General features: G+C 40.7%; 1 protein-coding gene across 2 annotated transcripts in view; it reads left to right on the top strand.

The window, feature by feature from the left end:
• MARCHF8 (membrane associated ring-CH-type finger 8) overlaps nt 1-17,435 on the top strand; it is an 89,479-nt gene that overhangs the window by 55,159 nt on the left and 16,885 nt on the right. For both annotated transcript variants that reach the window (XM_077784612.1, XM_077784611.1), the window contains exon 3: nt 9,978-10,028. In XM_077784612.1, the coding sequence (XP_077640738.1) occupies nt 9,978-10,028 (51 nt within the window). The remainder of the gene's footprint in view (nt 1-9,977; nt 10,029-17,435) is intronic.

Below are 17,435 nucleotides of genomic sequence, written 5' to 3'. Positions count from 1 at the left end.
ACTCCGAAGCCTGAGCCCTCCTTATTAGACAGTGTGTGTGCTGAGTTTCCCAGATGGGTGAAGGGCAGTGCTCCCCTGGAAGGCTTCTTCTCTTCAGATGGTAGGTTTTGTAAGTCTCCCATCCAATTGCCTCGGACAGTCTTCTGCTGTCTTCTAGGTTTTTAGGTTTTGAGGCTGCCCACATGGAGCGTCCCCTTTCCAGCTACAGGCACCATACTCTGTATTCACACCATCTGCTCAAAAAAACCCTCTTTTTTTCTTTTCCTTTTACTGTGTGCTGGCCTGCAGGTTGATGGCCCTGCTGTGCTGGGTCATCCCTGCTTAATTTAGCCAACACAACTTCATTGGCTTCAGTGTTGCACGGTGTAAGCACTGCACAGCTGTCCCTTCCTGCACAGGGCTTCTTTAAGGTGTGTTCCTGCTTCTCCTAGCTGATTGTGTAGTAAATGTAGATTTCCATGTGCAAAGGCAAATATGTTTTTCTAGCTGACTCTTAGTGCAATTTTTTCATCTCTGTTTCTTATGCCTTAAGGTAAATTAGTGTTTTTTAAACTACCTACTACCACTTGTAGCTAGTGAAATACTTTTCTTCCGGTCACGGTGTTGGTCATGACTCAGTCAGAGTCTTTGAGCCAGCAGTGTGCCCAGATGGGAAGAAGTACATTTAGAGTGTGTTAAATCCTGTGTGCTTTTGCAGCCTCTAGCACTGTGCAAATCACAGGATTTCTTGGTCAGTGAGAAAGGGCCATCTGAGTCACTGCTGTTCACACACAACTGTGAGCAGACAGAGTGGCCCTGACAGACAGACACATAAAAGCAGGAGATGTCATACCTTGGCTTCTTCAGCTCTGAATTTTTGCAGGAAGCCCTGAAGTTCACGACTGCAGAAAATGCCCTGCTGAGCCAGGCTGTGGGAGGGTGTGGTTAACAGGGACATAGGAGGCTGGGTGCAGCGGGTGTTTCAAAGCCCAGCGTTACCAGGTGCTGGCCGTGCACTGGCACTGGAGGAGTGCAGTGACTTTAAATGTTCCCAGCACCAGCAGTGCAGAACACCAGTGGGTGCCCACGAATGATGCTGTGCCCAAGAGTGGTCTTCTCCCTAGTCCCAGGTAGCCCACTCCGGACTTGCACTTGGCTGCAGCCCGTAGCATCAGGTGAGACCCTGTGTGAGACCAACGGTGCTTTCTTGACAAAATAAAATAAAATGCTCTTGGGTTACTGGTTAGGGTAGCCTGCTGCATCTCAAGAGTTTTTTGCCTTTTATTTCTGGTGCCAGGGAAAGATACCAGAAATTTGTGAGTTTTGGGAAAGAGAATGTAGATTACTGTATATGTCCTTTCTCTAGTTTTGTAGGGTTTTTCCAGAAGAAGAAGGGGAGTGGATTTTTTTTTTTTTTTTAATTAAAAAAGCATAAAGGTATGTAAATGTGGGCATTCACACATGCATGTTCTTTAATTTTTTTGTGGTATATAGTCAGTCAACATATTTGAAATTTCCTGGATAATTAGTAGGAACTTCAGAGAGTAATTTAATAAAAATATTTATTAGCACATTTATGCTTTAAAAAATTTTTGTTCTGCAGTTCAAATGCTCTTTTAAATGAAAAGTACCCTTTCCCTCAGGTGTGAATTATATTTTTTTCCCAGAGCAGTGTTTCTGTAAGGATGGCTGAATATGTTGCTTTTCTTAGACTCTATTTGTAGTGAGTGGCCTGAGCTTACAAACAAATGTTGAAATGTAACATGAATAAAACTCTCCAGAACATCACAATTTAGAGGCTTATAAGGATCTCACTCTAACCAGTGTTTTTGGCTCAGTGAGTTTAATGGCATTTGTAGGCCCTAGTTGATCATTTGCCTAAATTTCTGTGATTATTCAACACTGAGTTTGAAATGCTTCAGGCAGAATATTTTGCTGACTGCACTAATAAAAATGCAAAGATAAAATTTCATGAAAAAGCAAGCTGGTCTGTACTGATTAGATATTGCTAAATAGGTATAATATCTACAAGTGCTCTTTCAAAAGTTATTTTGTCATGTGCTTACAGCCATATAATGTTAAATGGCAATAAAAATACCCTGAACACTTTCCCAGGATCATTTGGGAAGTGATTTCTCCAATTTCTCTAGGGAACATTGTTTACCCTTATGATCCATGTAGTCAGAAATAGGTTAATAAGCAATCATGTTACATTAAGATGTAAAGAGAGGAAAAGAAGGTCAAATCCTTGAGCAATATAGAAACTACTTGAAGTATCAAGCTTTGTTTGGGCAATAGACAGTGTTGTTCTGATTCTGGTTTTAGATTCAGGAGGCCTTTGTAAGCTTGGCTAAGAGATTAATTCACTGTTTTAGCAGTATGCTTTGGTGGTGTGAGTTGAAGATAAAAGCAGCTTTGTGGACCATGTTAGATGAGCAGAGGCAGTGATCCAGGCCCGAGATGCAGCTGCCACCCTGCCCAAGGAGCAGGTGCCAAAACACGGGCTGGCACCTGCAGGGCCCTGCTGACACTGGGGAGGGGCAGCTCTTCTGAGAGGCTCTCCAGGGTGCAGCCTTCCTCTTGTCTGCTGGCAGCCTGAGAAATTTCAAGTTATCAGTTGCCTAGAGGGTTTTCTAATCGGTGAATGTTTAAAATAGTCAATTGATTTGGCATATTGACATGTTTAGTGTACCATGAGAATTCCAGCAGTTGCATTAAATGCAATTACTTTGTGAAAGATTGAATGTTATTCCTTTTAATGTGTTTATAATTGCAGACTTCCTCAGTGCCTGTCTCTTTCTTTCTGCTGTTAAATACACAAAATTGTTTGAAATGGCATTTTCGCTGCGAGCTTAATGTGTACTACTTCCATTATCAAGAAAGGTGTGTATTTTTGGATCATGTCTTTTGTACTTCATATAATTTGTTCCCTGAGGGAAGGATTCATTTTTTTGTGTTGCATGACATAAAGTTGTGCATTAGGCAGGTTGTCTGGCAACAGCAAGATAAGAAGATCGGTAAAAGATGTTGGGTGCCAAACTTTGTAGTCTACTTTCTTTGTTTGAAATTGGGCACAGGGCACGTGCATATAAAAAGTGTGCAAATCAATACATTTTTAGTGAAATGTATAGAAATAAAAATTTATGCTTCCTGATTGAGGCAGCCTTTGGTCATTAAGAGGAAAATATATATATCATCTTTTAGCTCAGATGGTTAAAGAAGGAAGATGGAGGTCAGATGCCCATTTTGAAATAGCAGCTGGAGATGCAGGTTATCCATGATAGGAAGCACTTTGCAGGGTCTTTGGAAGTAAACCAAAGCCGTGCAAAAGCCAGAACAATGGTGTGTTGAACAAAGCCATGGAGAAGAGGGCCTTTTTGAAGAGAATGCTCTTCTCACCTTATCCACTATCTGGCCGGAGTCAAGAAAGAATCCAAGCATTTTATCTCTTTTGCAGTCCTAGGACCAAGCTGGCAAAGCCAGGCACAGAGCAGGACACAGCAAGTAACTGTATCTGTTCCTGCTCACTGCTGTGCCTGACAAGTTTGCATGGTATTGGACACATCCATGGAAGTTCTGAGAGCTGCTCCTCAGGCAGGCAGGAGATGGAGCCCATGGTGTTTCTGTCCACACTGGGGTGCAGACATGGGCAAGAGGTTCCTATTTAACTTCTACACTCTGCTGTGTTTGCCTTGTTCTTTGAATTTCTTCTCAGTTCTATTTCTTGTTTGTGATCTGCTAACCTCCTTGACCTGCCTCCCCAAACCCCCAAGGGCCATGGCCTGTTTTTGAATTCCTAAGTTCCTTGAACTTTGTCATTGAAGCAATTTGTTCTGTTTCTTGTAGTCTCCTTTTGTTGGCTACTTGTTTCTCTTAAAGCCATATGATCTCATGGTTTTATTTCTGTGACTGATGTTTTCAGGCACAGCTGTAACTTCAGTGCCTGGAATAAAGCTTGTTCATTCTTCTATGTTTTACTTTCAGGCTTATCTTTTGCCTTCAGGTTGTTTTTCTGAGTTTGTCTCCCACTGTGTGAAGTGGCTTAATGTGACTATGAATAAACAAGTTAGAGAGCTCTCTGAGTTATCCACAGTGAACTTGCTATAGATTTTCCCTTATGAAAGATCTGAGATCTTACACTGGTTTTCTGCACTTAGTCATGGATTGCTGGTTGCTGGGAGCCAAGTGGGATTATTCAGTAACAGAAGATACTGGACTAGATGTAAGGGGCATGGTTTGGATTCCTATTTCAGTATTGATACTGTGTCTCCAGAAGAGCAAAAAAAGGAAATTACCCTTTTGCTTTCAAATGTTGAGTAAACACTGCACAAGTGTTTTCAACTTAATACTCCATAAAAGCAGAGATGCTAAGCATAGATGCTATGAATGTTTTTTGACTAGGTGCATTATGGCATTAATCTGCATTATTCTTCTAGCTCCGTGGAAAAATCATTGATGAACCTTGATGATAGTTATTGCTCTTCCACAATGACCTGGTGACTACCAAAAAAATAAAGGTCATATTCAGATGATAAGATGCAAAGTACCATTTCTTCCTTAAGTAATTAAATGTCAGGTTCTGTCAGCGACAAGATGTAGTGCTGACAAAGCTTTTGGAACTTAAAAATCCATTGGTTTTGACAGATGAAGGAAATAATTGCAAACAAAAGTGTTCTTCCATTTCTTTCCTCTCATTTTATCTACTTCAGACAATTAAGTACACTTGCCAATATTATCAGCAGCAATTTCCTCTTCCCAGACTAAAAGCATATGTTCTTTTTAATATATATTGTTCACGTATAGGGTTGCAGAGCAAGATTTACAGAAATTCTTGGAAGAAGTTGTCAGGAAATCTGATACAGTCATGAAACCTGAAACAATAAGTGGGTGTGTACTACTGCATGTTTGCAGAACAGTGATGCATTCATGCTCTGGTCAATGATGGAAGAACAGCGTTTCACTTCTGATTTGCTGCTTTGCCCTGCATGGATCAGCTCCTCAGTACTTCAGCACCTCACCAGTTCAAGCAGTGCCATTCTGTGTTCCATTCTCTAATTTTCCTCAGATCTAAGAATGAGAATTGCTGTATGTATGTATGAAGAGCAGTTGTTACTTATTCATTCTCTTCTGCAAAGGTTTTTATTAAGAAAAGCAACCATTTACCCAGAAGACTCTGTTAAAATTCATTGACATGGATTGTTAATAACAGTAAGTGATTTTGCTAGATATCAATCTCATGCTTAATTTGTCATTGTAAAATACAGTTGTAATGCACAAAATGAAATTAAAATGCCTTTCAGAGTCCACATAGAAAACCACAAGTTGGCAGGGCTCTAGCCAGTCTGACCTGGTTTTATTTTTGTGTCTCTTTTGGGCTGAGACATTAGTATTTGCCTTGTAGGCATCTCTGTCTGTGTCGTTGCAGTAACACCCTCCTCAAAATGAACTCTCTGCTCTTTGTTACTGAGATTTTAGATGGAGAACACCTATCTTCAGATGAAGCTCTTAACCCATGATATCATGTAAGATAATGTAACACAGAAATTGTATTGCAAAATGGGGAATATAGTGCCCTAACAGGTCACTAGTGTGTTAAAGAATTAAGACTTCAGGAAGCAAACCTGTGCTGGGTTCACACATAGACACTGGTGTCCTGAGGGCAAAGGAGTACCATCTTCTGGTGCCCTCTGTCCTCTTTTCCGAGATGGAAATAGAATAAAAGTCATCTTGCTAACCCATTGGGATCTGGCTTGCAGTTTCTTCTGCAGTTCTATGAGCAGAGATAAAAGATGGGTTTAGCATTAATCATTCTTAGGACTGGATTACATCTGTAGTCACAGTTGTAAACAGAAGGCAGTTGCACAAGCTATGAAACTTCATCCTCTGTTGTCTTCTATTTACCTGCCTTAGTGACTGGAAATCAGAAATACAAAACCAAATTATTTTACTAATATATTGTTTACCTTCCATCTGGCCAAGATATTTAAGTTGTATTTCTTTTGGGTGCCCGCTTGCTGATGCTGCAGTAACGTCAGCAGCTACAGCTAAGTTTGGAGAAAGGTCAGTTTGATACAATGGTGTTGTAAGGGACAAGAGCAGCTCTGGCTGCTGTGGCTCTCATGGTAGGAGCTGATGTATTGGGGTTCACAGGAATTCTGGGTTTGGCTGTGTGAGTTATGTAGCTGTTGTGCTCAGTGGAAAATGGATACATTAGGGTAGGGAAGCAAGGGCAAAATAACTTGAAATGCTGAATATATGAAAGACTGAGGCAAAAGGAAGGACAGAAGAGAGTTGTCTTCTAGATAGCTGAACTGAAAAGGCCTTGAGAGATGTCATGCAGCTGAGGAATGGTGGCAGGAGGGAAAACGAGCCAGGCAGCAAGGAGAAGGCAAAGGTGTAGAGCCCTGAAGAAAAGCAAATGTGAGCTGAAGCAACTGCAGAAGGAAGAAGGCAGCTCTGTCACACAGCTGGGAGAAGATTCAAGGGGAAGGTAGAAAAAGAAAGGAAAGCTGGGAGGAGGATTCTGGCAATTGCAAGCAAGTGGATCCAGAGGACTGGGTAGCAATTTTGCTGGTTTTAATTCATTTTTCTAGAGCCACACTAGCTGCTGGGGACCTCAGAGCAGCCAGCACTCAGGAGAAGTGACAAGTTGCAACTGTAATTTTTTTCCTACATGGGTGGGTTTGTTTGTTTGTTTTTTAAACATCTGCCAGGTGGTTCTAGTTGAGGAGGATGACTTCAAAAGGCAGGATTCCCATTATTCCATATAGAAAAACAGAATTGCTAAAGGAGCATGACACTAACAGGTGATAATTGTAGGGTCCTTAGTTGCAGATGTTACTTTTATCTTGATCTTTCATTCAAGTGCAAAGCCTAATGCTTTTGCATGAGGGAAGGAGAGCTTGTTTGGAGCTCTTTTTACCCACCAGAATATGTCTTACTGTGCAGTGGGAACATACTAGAAAGTCTCTGAAGGTTTTTATTTGTTGGAAGTGATAGTACCATGAAAGCTTAGCCTTGCCATTCCCATGTCAGTGTTAACATGTGAATAATTATAAAAGATCCCAGTACTGGTGATGGATATAGAGTGAAAAGTGAGATTTGTTTTTTGTCTTTTAAATAATTTGTATCTGTTTAATGTTTCTGTTCCTCATTAACTGTGTCTACTATTAAAAGCTACTGTAGTGAATTTCCTGTTGATGTTATGGATGTACTTGCTTTGTGTGGCTAAGAAACAGATGTTAAAAAGCACTTAAGTGCTTAGGAGTCCATTAGGAATATCACAGATTCCTAAATATACGTCTGCATGCACACTGTAGCCCTTATGGGAATACTTTTCAATTCTGATTTTTTGCTTTAAAATGGTCACTTTTTCAATAACATAACCAATTATTTGCAGTTATCTCCTAACTGAAATCTCTGATAGGTATGTTTCTAACAGTAGATGAATAAAGATAATATGTGCTTCTGTCTCTTGGAGGCTCCTGGCATCTATCAGATAAAATCAGTTCTGGGAGCAGAGGCAGAAAGACAAGTTTCTGTGGCAGCAGCTAAAAGTCTGTTTGCTCTGCATCATCTACCATGTTGTGCAAATACAGGTCTTGTCTTCCAGCCTGTGATGCTTACTGAATTTTAGCACGTCCTTTTCAATGCAGGTGCCTGTGTAAGTTCAGACATGCTCCCTTGCAAGCATCTTCTTCAGGTAGACAGGAGTTTTGGTGGGGGGCATTGAGTTAACATGAGGAAACCTCTGCTCTGTTTAATTTCATCCTTGTCTTGGTCACCTGGGGCTGGATTTGAGACTGTCACCTGTCTTGCCTCAGGGAGACTTCTCACCCAATGGTTTCACTCTCCACTATCATTTTCCCTCGTTGCATGTAGCCTTGCTCTGTTTGCTTCCCACACATCCCTAGAAGGTCAAGCACAGCCTGCTTCCCCCCACACCTCACACACAGGCAGTGGCAAGTCTTCTGCTTGCCAACTTGTGGTTGTCTCTTTTCCTCATAGCTTGAGAACATGTTCCTCTTCTCCTGTAGCTTCCTCCTGTCTCCTGTAGCTTCAATGAACTTTTTTTTTGCCCTGTTGCTATGGTTCCAGTGCCTTTGATGAAGTCAGCTAGGCTGTCTCCTATGAGTGGAGCCAGTTCTTGGCCACACAGGTTCTGGCTGTAGTCCTGTCCAACATTAGTCTTCACATAAGCATTATGTCCATATTTTTGAGGATCTTTGTTTGTCTGTGTTCCAGGAATACTGTTATCTATGTAACAAAAGCTTACAGTTATCTCAAAAATCAAACTCAGTCTTGCAGTGTACAAATCTGGCATTCTGATACTTGCTGATTTTTATTTTGGCAGTAGGTCAAAACTAGCATGTGGTGTTCCTTAACCACTTTTCCCCTTTTCGTCAGAAATACTATTTTACTGTCTTCTAGCTACTTGGATTCCTACAGGAAATTTCAGAACTGTATTTTCTTCCTCATGTTTTTAATGAAGGAAATGCAGTTTTTATCTGTCAACTGGCATAGTACCCAGGACTGCTGAGAGGCAGCTCGTGGAGTAAGAAGGGGACACCCTGCTTTTGTAAGCACATGCTAAAGTTTTATGCCTTTATGGCTTCTTTCTCATAAAAAAGATTGGAAGTTGCTGTGGAGGATGCTCTGTAGAAGAAGTATCTCAGAGCACAAGGATGTTAAAAGTTTGGGTGTAGCATCTGAATCCTCAGCCAGTCAGGCTGACTTCATGTGGGCTTTAGTCACTGAAGGGTCATTTGAGTTGTAGCAAACTGCAGACAGGAGGTGTGAGACCAGTGTGCTGATCTCCCACTGTAAACAGCAGTTTACTAACAGGGAATGTACATGTCCCTGTTTGTTATAGATGTAGGACTCCTGATCTTAATTTCTGTCTGATCAGTCACTGCCCAGAAGACTAGAAGAGGGTGCTGACAAACAAAAGTGTCTCTGTTAGGTTTAATTCTCTTCAGGAATAAATGTGAAAGAGTTTGTTTCCTAAAATTCCAAGCAGAAAGATGCACTTCCAGAAGCCTTTACATAGCACAGAGACCACAGGAAGAAGTACTAACTTTGTCTTTTTGTCAGAGAGATTAAATCTCAAACCTACTGCATCCCAGCTACAAACTTAGGGGAATGTAGATCCATAACTGAATGTTACAACTTGCTCTGTTTGTACTGCTTGTTTAGGAAAAAAGTATTTTTCATTGGATTTTATTCAGAAAGGTTTTTGCAAAGCAATTTCTAGGCTCTTCCAAGTGAAGCAACTGTGTCCAGTTACAGTTACTGTGAACTGATGTTCAGAAACCAGGTATCCTTAAAGGATAAAATATCTTGCTGAAACCTATGGTTAATTTTTGAAGGAGATAAGATTGTCATCCTTGTGTCAGGGTCTGCACACTGAAAAGTGAATAACAGATGCAATCATCACTTACTTAAGTTTTGAGAATTGCAGCTTCCACATTTCCATCTTGTTTGATATTTCCAATTTAATTCCAAGTTCTGTATTAAAAGGAAGTTCCTCAGTAATTCTGCCCTGTATTCTGAAGTGACATGCATGTGGTTATTCAAATTGTTTCAACATCACTGTGTCATTTTTGTTTTTCATTAAGCAAGAGCTTTCAGCTCTAGTGGTTGGATGTTTGCCTTTAAATGTAGATGAAGCAGATCTCCATGATACTGAGAAGTGTCTTTTCCAAAATGGATGCCATCTGAGTAAAGGCCTTTACACTACCCTCAGAGAAAATAAATAATTGGTTTACTGTTTATCAGTTTGTACATATGTTGCCTATGTGATTTTCTGCAAGATAATATCTTGTTAAACAAACACAGCAATCCAGTGATTGTTGTAAATCAGGCTGATGTCAATAGAAGCAGCGTTAAAAGCCCCAGCTGTAAGACTTTCTCCATGGAATTTGATTTTTAATGGCAACTTTTAAGTAGTTTCATAAGTGTGACTTGTTGCTGCAGTGATCCTGTTCTTGCTCTTTCAGAATGAGAAGGCTTTGGGGCATTCTGTGAGCCGCTCTAGTAACATCTCAAAGGTATGTTGCTCCATATAACTCAGTCTTTGATAAATTTGGGGGTGCTTGGATTCTTTTCATTTCAAAATTGGGTGATATATGTGATGATGTGACCAGTAGAAAATGCTATTTATGCCTGTCATTGATAGCCACTCCTGAAACGTTAGAACTCTGGTGTTTTGCAGACTCTCTTTACAGGTCAAACGAAATGGAAGCTACAGTAGGTTTTCTCTTTCACACTGTCAGCCTCCTCAGCTTGATAGGAGCAAGATAGATGACAGATGCCTGAGATCTTATCTTGGGGGGAAAGTGGCTCCAAAAACATCACTCAAGTATGTTGTTTTGTAAGATAAAGGTGTGTAAGATATGTATAGCTGTGCATCCCATAATATGTGTAGGATATGTGGTCAACACCAAACTATTTTTAAGTGCCATGAGCTTATTATCAGGACATGACTATGTAAGTATTTTTAAATGTTTGATTTTACAGGGCCTGGTCAGGTAAGGCAAGCAGGATGCTCCACCCCTTCTAGTCACTCTTCAGCATAGCCAGTGGGCACATCCAAAGCATAATTGCTTTGTTATGCCATTAGGGAAAAAGTATCTTCTGTCCAAGATAACTATTGCAATACATACCCTACTTCTGCATTGCAAAGAAGATTTTTTTGGTAGCTGTGCTGGTTGAACAGTACTTTTCATGCAGTATATAAGTTTCAATTATTTGTTGCCACAGTTTTAAGTGGCTATATGTAGTTACTTCTAATGAAACACTGAGTCATTATGGCTGCAACATAATAAGTATAGTGAGTACTTCTGGATCTAGAGAATTGTTCATATCTCCAACAGAGGAGACAGTGTCTGCACATAATGTATAGCTTATGTGGGCACAGACAACTTTCACTTTGGAGCCAAAAGACAGGATTACTGGGTGTCCTAAACAGTGAGCAGGTCAACTGTGCCTGGTGCACAAGGTATTGACCAAGCTGTAGGTGTTGTTATCATGGATTGTATAAGAGATCATTTTCCATTTGGCATAGAAAAATGTGCATTCATATAAGGGGTTTTTAAATAAAAACTGTGGGAGTATAAATATTCATGTATTTTTTTAAAAATGGGGCTGTGCTTGTGCCTTTTTACCCTGGTTCTTATCATCTTAGGGTTCCTTAATTGGATTTTTAGGTTTTGTTCAACAGAGATAGTAGTTTTGCCATTAATTATCATTGTACTTTTCCCAGAGTGTCTCAAATCAGCACAAACATTTTGGCAGCAGCACTTTGGTACCCATATGAATCTGCACAGTTTATTCTTAATTCATCAAGAACTGATAGTGTGGCAGTGGGAAGGACTTTGCACTCTGGAAAGCTCTCCCTGGGAGTGCTGGCAAGTGAGACATCAATATTTACATTCATCTTGAAGTGCTGAAATGTTCAGCGTGACTGCTGTGTATTGCAAAAGCTGAAGTTCTCAAGGGGATCAAAAGTCAGTCTTGCCAGTTTAATGGAGGAGACTTTTTGGTTGCAAAGTGAGCTTCCCAGAGGTGTTGATGTTCTTATTGCTCCTGTATCATCTCTGCCTGATCCATTCTGTGCACCTTCTCCACTCGGGAGATTAAGTTCAAACAAGGGCAGAGGGTGAAAGCCCCATCATTGAAGTCAGCCCCTGATTTGTCTGCCTGTCTGAATGCTGCCTTGTGCATCCAGGCAGTTCAGTGATAAACTGCAACAATTATTTGTGGTTGACAGGTGCTTTGCTGTTGCATGCAATTTCAAATGACAAATCAGGAAACATTATAGTAGTGCAATGCTGCATGGAAGCTTAAGTACACAGAAAATTTTTCTTTCATTGTGAGATTTAATAGGAAAGGGCTAATTTTTTTATTCAGAATACCATAGCAACCTGGCCAATAAGGCAGATTGGGTACACATTTCAAGTATGGAAATGCTTGGTTGCCTGTATAGCCCTTTCTGAAATTCACAGGACTTGTTGATCTGACACCATTTTAAGAGGAGCTTTTTAACCAAAATTGGGTTAAATCAATTACATGCTGCATTTCCAGATTTGTTGAAGTGTGTGTGTGTGTGTACAGAAGTAATGGTCATGCTTTCTGCAATTGACTGTTTCAGCTATTGTTTTTCCACCCAAATCTAGCTTACAGCACACCAACATAGCAAATCTGCTACACATTCTTGGCACTGACACTTGATTCAAAGCCTTACTGGTGCTGATATGTCATTATGAACCCGCTGTGATTATTACTGGGTACCTTTCCACTGCTCTCATTGCACACTGCAGTTTGAGTGGAAAGGATTGAGTCAGAACTCAGCCTTTAGCCAAGAGAGGATGCTGTGTTACTTACTGTGACCAAGGAAAGCAATGCCCATAGGCTTAAAGTGATGAGGGAGGGAGGCAGACAGATGGTGCTACTGCAAATGTAATCAGCTGGTAGAGGTAGCAGGACCTTTCTGAATGTAGACCCCCAGTGTCAGGGCCAGGTGGAGCTGTCCCTTGGGAGAAAGGGGCAAAAAGGCAGATGCTAAGAGAGGCAGAAGATATGCTAGTACATGTGGCCAAGCCAAGAAAAAGCAATCACCTGAATACTTGGCTAGGGATGGAGGCCAGAAAGAGCAGAAAAAGAAGCAGGGAATAAAATGCAGGAGAATCTTCATATGGTGTCATTAGGCTGTGTGCAGTATGTTGCACACTGGGAGATGTGGCATTCCTCCAGGCACTTCTTTGCTTTTTTGGTATATATATTTCAAACACTCCTTTTAAATCTGCTACACATGAAACATGTAAATTTCTGAAATCTTTTATATTTGTTTTGAAATTAAAAAAAAAAAATTGAAGGCAGATTTAATTTATTGAGTCATGGGACTTGAACACAGCCCATTTTCCCCAACTTGCCCTGTTCAGACACATAAACAGCACTGATGCTGATTGAAGCAACCCCAGTTGGCACAAGGGAATACAGCCCAGATCCACATCTTGGCTGTTTAACCTAAGCCAGCATTTTTTTCAAGCAGCCACTGATTGCTGCAAAGTGCCTTCATCATTCAAGCCCCACAGAGAAATAATTAAGCTTTATAGAAGCTTCATCCTCTAAATATAAAAGAAATTGACCCTAACACACAGCTAGTCACTGGGAGCAGCCAAAAGAGGGATTTTCACAGTAGTGATAATTCATGCCCTCAGTTCATAGATAAAGGAATTGTGCTTACAAGCAGATGAAATGAGGTCACTTACAAAGCTGGTCTCTAAATAGTTATTCTCAAATTAGTGGTATTGTTTACCTTTAAAGTATCTGATATATCCTGAAAGTGATGATGTGATGTCTGGAAATACCTTCAGGTCATCTGTGTGCTGTTCTTGTCATCTGATTGCTTTGGAAGGTTGATTCTACTGTAAAGGGGAAGCACTTTGTAGTCTTATTTTCATAGCCCTCCAAGGGATAAACTTTGAAAATGCTAACACTGGGATCACAGCAAAGAAATCAAAAGTGAACTCCTTAAAAAATGTAAATGCTTTGTCTTTTCTGAAGGCCTGTATAATTTTATCTTTTGAGCAGAAGCATGTTGTAAAGTATTAGATTATTCTTAGACTGAATAGTAGCCAGTGCAGACACAATTTCTGCTATGAAATTTAAAATCCATTTAGGTTGTTCATCAGCTTGGAACAGATTTTAAAAAGCATAGGAATACACACGTCCACTGTTGCCTGAAGCTTTAATGGATTCAGTGAGCATTTGTCTGTAGAAAAGTAGTCCAGTTTTTTCAGTTGCAGAACTTAGCTGTCCTGTAGCCTATCAGATGACCAAGGCTTACTGAAAAGAACTGCTCCTCAGAGGTGTTCTGTTCAGGTACATGAGCCTGGTGGTAGGGAAATACAAGTTGCTTAAAAAAACTCTTTTACTGAGTTGAAGAGTTGAAGGAAAATACATGAAAATTTGTATAGTGTGAAGATGAAAGTATAGTTTTTCCTCAAGTGCAAGAGCAAGTAATCTCATGCTGGAGCACAGTGCAGTTTGTAAGGAATGTGATAGTCTCCTTATGCTGTGATAAATTCTCTCTCCTGGGGCTGAATTCTTTCTGCATATAGGAATGAGGGCACCCCATAAAGGAACCTGCAGTGGTTTTCTTTCGTCTTTTGTTGCCTCAGTACATTCAAGGTACTTTAAGGAAGATTTTTAAAGACAAAAAGCCATATATACTTTTTTTTCTTCTCCCTGCACAACCTGTGCAGTTTTTACTGGGTTTAGTCAGCATTAATCCTGTGCTGTAGGCTGGTTGTAATATTCTTGGGGAGATTTTGAAGGGATAGATAGCCTCCTTTTTCTAATATCTTTAGCTCTGGAATCTCTAGAGAAAAGTACCTGACAGAATCCTCCTTTAGATTTCTTTAGAAATAATAAGGGAAAGCTGACTTCAACTTTGCTTCTAGTTGCTAGACATAGTTTTAATTATAGTCATATACATTATATAAAGTATGGAAGAAAGTTCTTCCGGCAGCTGACTGCTGGTTTCTATCAAATTGTTGCCAAAATTACATGGTGGAGTTGATTGTCTGTTGTAAATGTGCTGCCACAATCGTCCTGAAATTTTCAGATGCCTCTTTCCCATGTCTCCTCTGCAGTTTTATTAACCACTCTCCGTTTTAATAATTTATCTTAACCCTCTCTAAAGACACTTGATTTTAATATGCACTGGAAGTCAATATGGCATGAATCTGATAGGGAGAACTTACTGGAGAAGATCAGAAGTTGCTGATGGTTGATTCTGCCATGTTGGTACAGAAGCTTTCAAAACCAGCCTGTCAGCAGGGCTGTCTGCCCGTCCCATCCCCCAGCCTGTCCATAGGTGGCCTGTTCTGCCTATCTCAGGTGCCAGGTGTGTCCAGTTTGGTCTCGTTGCACTGCTGCCTTGGTGTGCTGGCACCACTGGAGGCCTCCTTTGGCCTCTGCTCCAGAGATGAGCTTCAGAGGCTGTGGAACTGCAGTGCGCTTTAGCAAGAGCTGTCAGCCATCGTGTACATGGAACACGGTACTTGCTGAAAGTACTCAAGAGCACATAAAATAAAGGCAAGCCCGTAATCAGAATGCCAGGTTGAAATTTGAGTTGTGGAGTGTTTTGCTCCTTTCTCTATTGCTAAATTTGTATTTGCCTGAAGCTCCTTGTTCTGAAGTTCCTCCCAATAAAAGACTTAAAATTGAGCTTCTTTTCACTCTGTCTGCACAGAAGAGAGTTATGTTCTATTATTAAATGTGCATAGTTCTTTGTATGTTAGTTCCAGTTCCTTAGCTGAAACTTCTAGATGTTTTATAGCACAAGTAGTAGGTTTACAGTATTATTCCTAATCATGTGGCACCTAGAACATGTGTGGAAAACCTTTGTTTGTTTCCTTTAGACTTCCAATCAGTTGAAAAATTGTATAGGAGTTCTTTCTAACTTTTTACCTTCAGTGAATAATTTAATAAAGATTTTAGGATATGACTGGCCCCATTCTTTAAAATGAGATGTAATTGCTGTTACTGAAGTGCATCCCAGAGTGGGACAGCAGCAACTACACCCAGAAATGTCATCTCAGATAAGCAGGTTGTCTTGAAATACACCTGAGCCATTGGCATGTTCACTATGGCTCACTTCAAAGATGCCTTTATTTTCTTAGGCAGGGTGGTTTTTTTGGGGTTTTGTTGTGCAGCATGTAGTCAGAAGTATGTAATAAGGAAAGGCTGAGTTCCCTTACCAATAGATAACACTGTTCATGTGGAGGCAGAATGAGAACATATATGTGTATATATGCATGGACACCTGTATATATGCATATTAAAAAATGTGTATGCTCCTGCTGGCAACCCTTCAGAGAACTGTAGGAATCCCAGGAATTGTTACCTTCAAAATTGCTGTGATTGTCTGAGTACCAGTGCAGAAGGTCATGCTGTGACCTCAGTGAATTGCATTAGATAGGAATGCCAATATACACAATTAACTAACTATTGACCTTTAGTACTGAGCTATTTTAGGCAACCAGTCAGACTGTACTCTGTACAGAGTAACTCACATGGCTCCAAGGCTTGTCACTGGAGGTGATGTTCCTCCATGCAAAGGGCATGACAGTGCACAGAGATTCAGCAAGTGATTATGGAATTAGAAGGGTCAAATTCAGCTATCAAGGCTTAGGCTACATGTCACATATGAACATGGCAGAAACCTCCTTAGGAGAAAGGAGTGCTGTAAAACCTACTGCTGCTGTTGTCATAAATAGCCATTTTGGCCAAAGGTGCTGCTACCTGGGAGGCTGCTGCTGGGGCAGTAAGGGTGATGTGTACCACAAGCTACTGAGTGGAGAAGGCTTTGACTGCTTGTTTTCTCAGCCTCTTCAGAGCTTAGCCATGTGTGGGAGCAGCATTTGAGCTCCAAGAGAGCTGGACCTGCCTGTTTCATTCACCCATCACTGCCTCTTCTTGGCCATGTTCCTGTCCCGAGGCTGCCTGTATTTCATCTTTTCTGTGGCACCTCTCTGCCTGAAAGCTGCTGTGTCTGAGTCAGTAGACCCAGGTGAGCTGGGAGGACTGATCAGCAGCAGTGATGTGTAACCCTGCTTCCAGATGTGGCAGAACTTGGTACTTTGGCTTTTGGCAGCAACTTGCATTTTACTGTGCCCTTGTCAGGAGTTGTGCTTCACTGTTAGAGACTCATTGCTGTCACTGACTGACATTCCTAGGGAAGTGACTGGCATTAGAGCAATGGTTTTACCTCACTGTCCTACTCTGAGCTGCAGTACAGCTCTGTAAAGTTTAATGAGCGAAAAGCATGGGACGAAAGGAGGACAGACAGAGTGACTGGAGGCTCATTGAACCACAGCTTTTGGTGGTAGCCACAGCTTGTTTGAACCAAGGGTGGAGCATAACTTTCTCCAGTGATTTGTTGCTCCTTTTTGTGGTGCCTATCCAAGCGTGTTAATTTCTGTTCATAGTTTGGTTGCACTTTCATTATGTATGAAAACAGAGAAAAGTATCTTTTGTTCTGAAGCAGAAAGATGGGGGTAAAAGAAATGTGCCTCAGATGCTCAGTTTCTCTAAGCCACTCTAAACAGTACTGGCATCTAGAAACAGAATACTAAACTTGAAATGCAGATAAAATTCCACAATTTCTTTTTTGTCCCAGCCTTTTGATTTCCCAATTGATGAGACTTTTAACACTCTAGGTACCAGAAAATTGGATCAAGAAACCAGTAACATGGTTTTGGAAGGGAAATTTTGGATCACTGATTCTAGTCATCTGCCATTAGACTGTCACATCATATGTTCTTTTGTCCTTTTTTAGAAAAGTTCATGGCTAAACTGAAGCAGCTGAGAGATCGGATTCATTCTTAGCAGGTTACCTTCTGTGATTTGCTCATAACATAAAACCTTAGACAGATTTATTAATTGAT

The sequence above is a fragment of the Lonchura striata genome, chromosome 7 (genome assembly GCF_046129695.1).
Source record: "Lonchura striata isolate bLonStr1 chromosome 7, bLonStr1.mat, whole genome shotgun sequence".
In the NCBI taxonomy this organism is placed as follows: Eukaryota; Metazoa; Chordata; class Aves; order Passeriformes; family Estrildidae; genus Lonchura; species Lonchura striata.
Note: the sequence above shows the minus strand (reverse complement) of the source record. Positions and strands in the feature narration are given on the sequence as shown.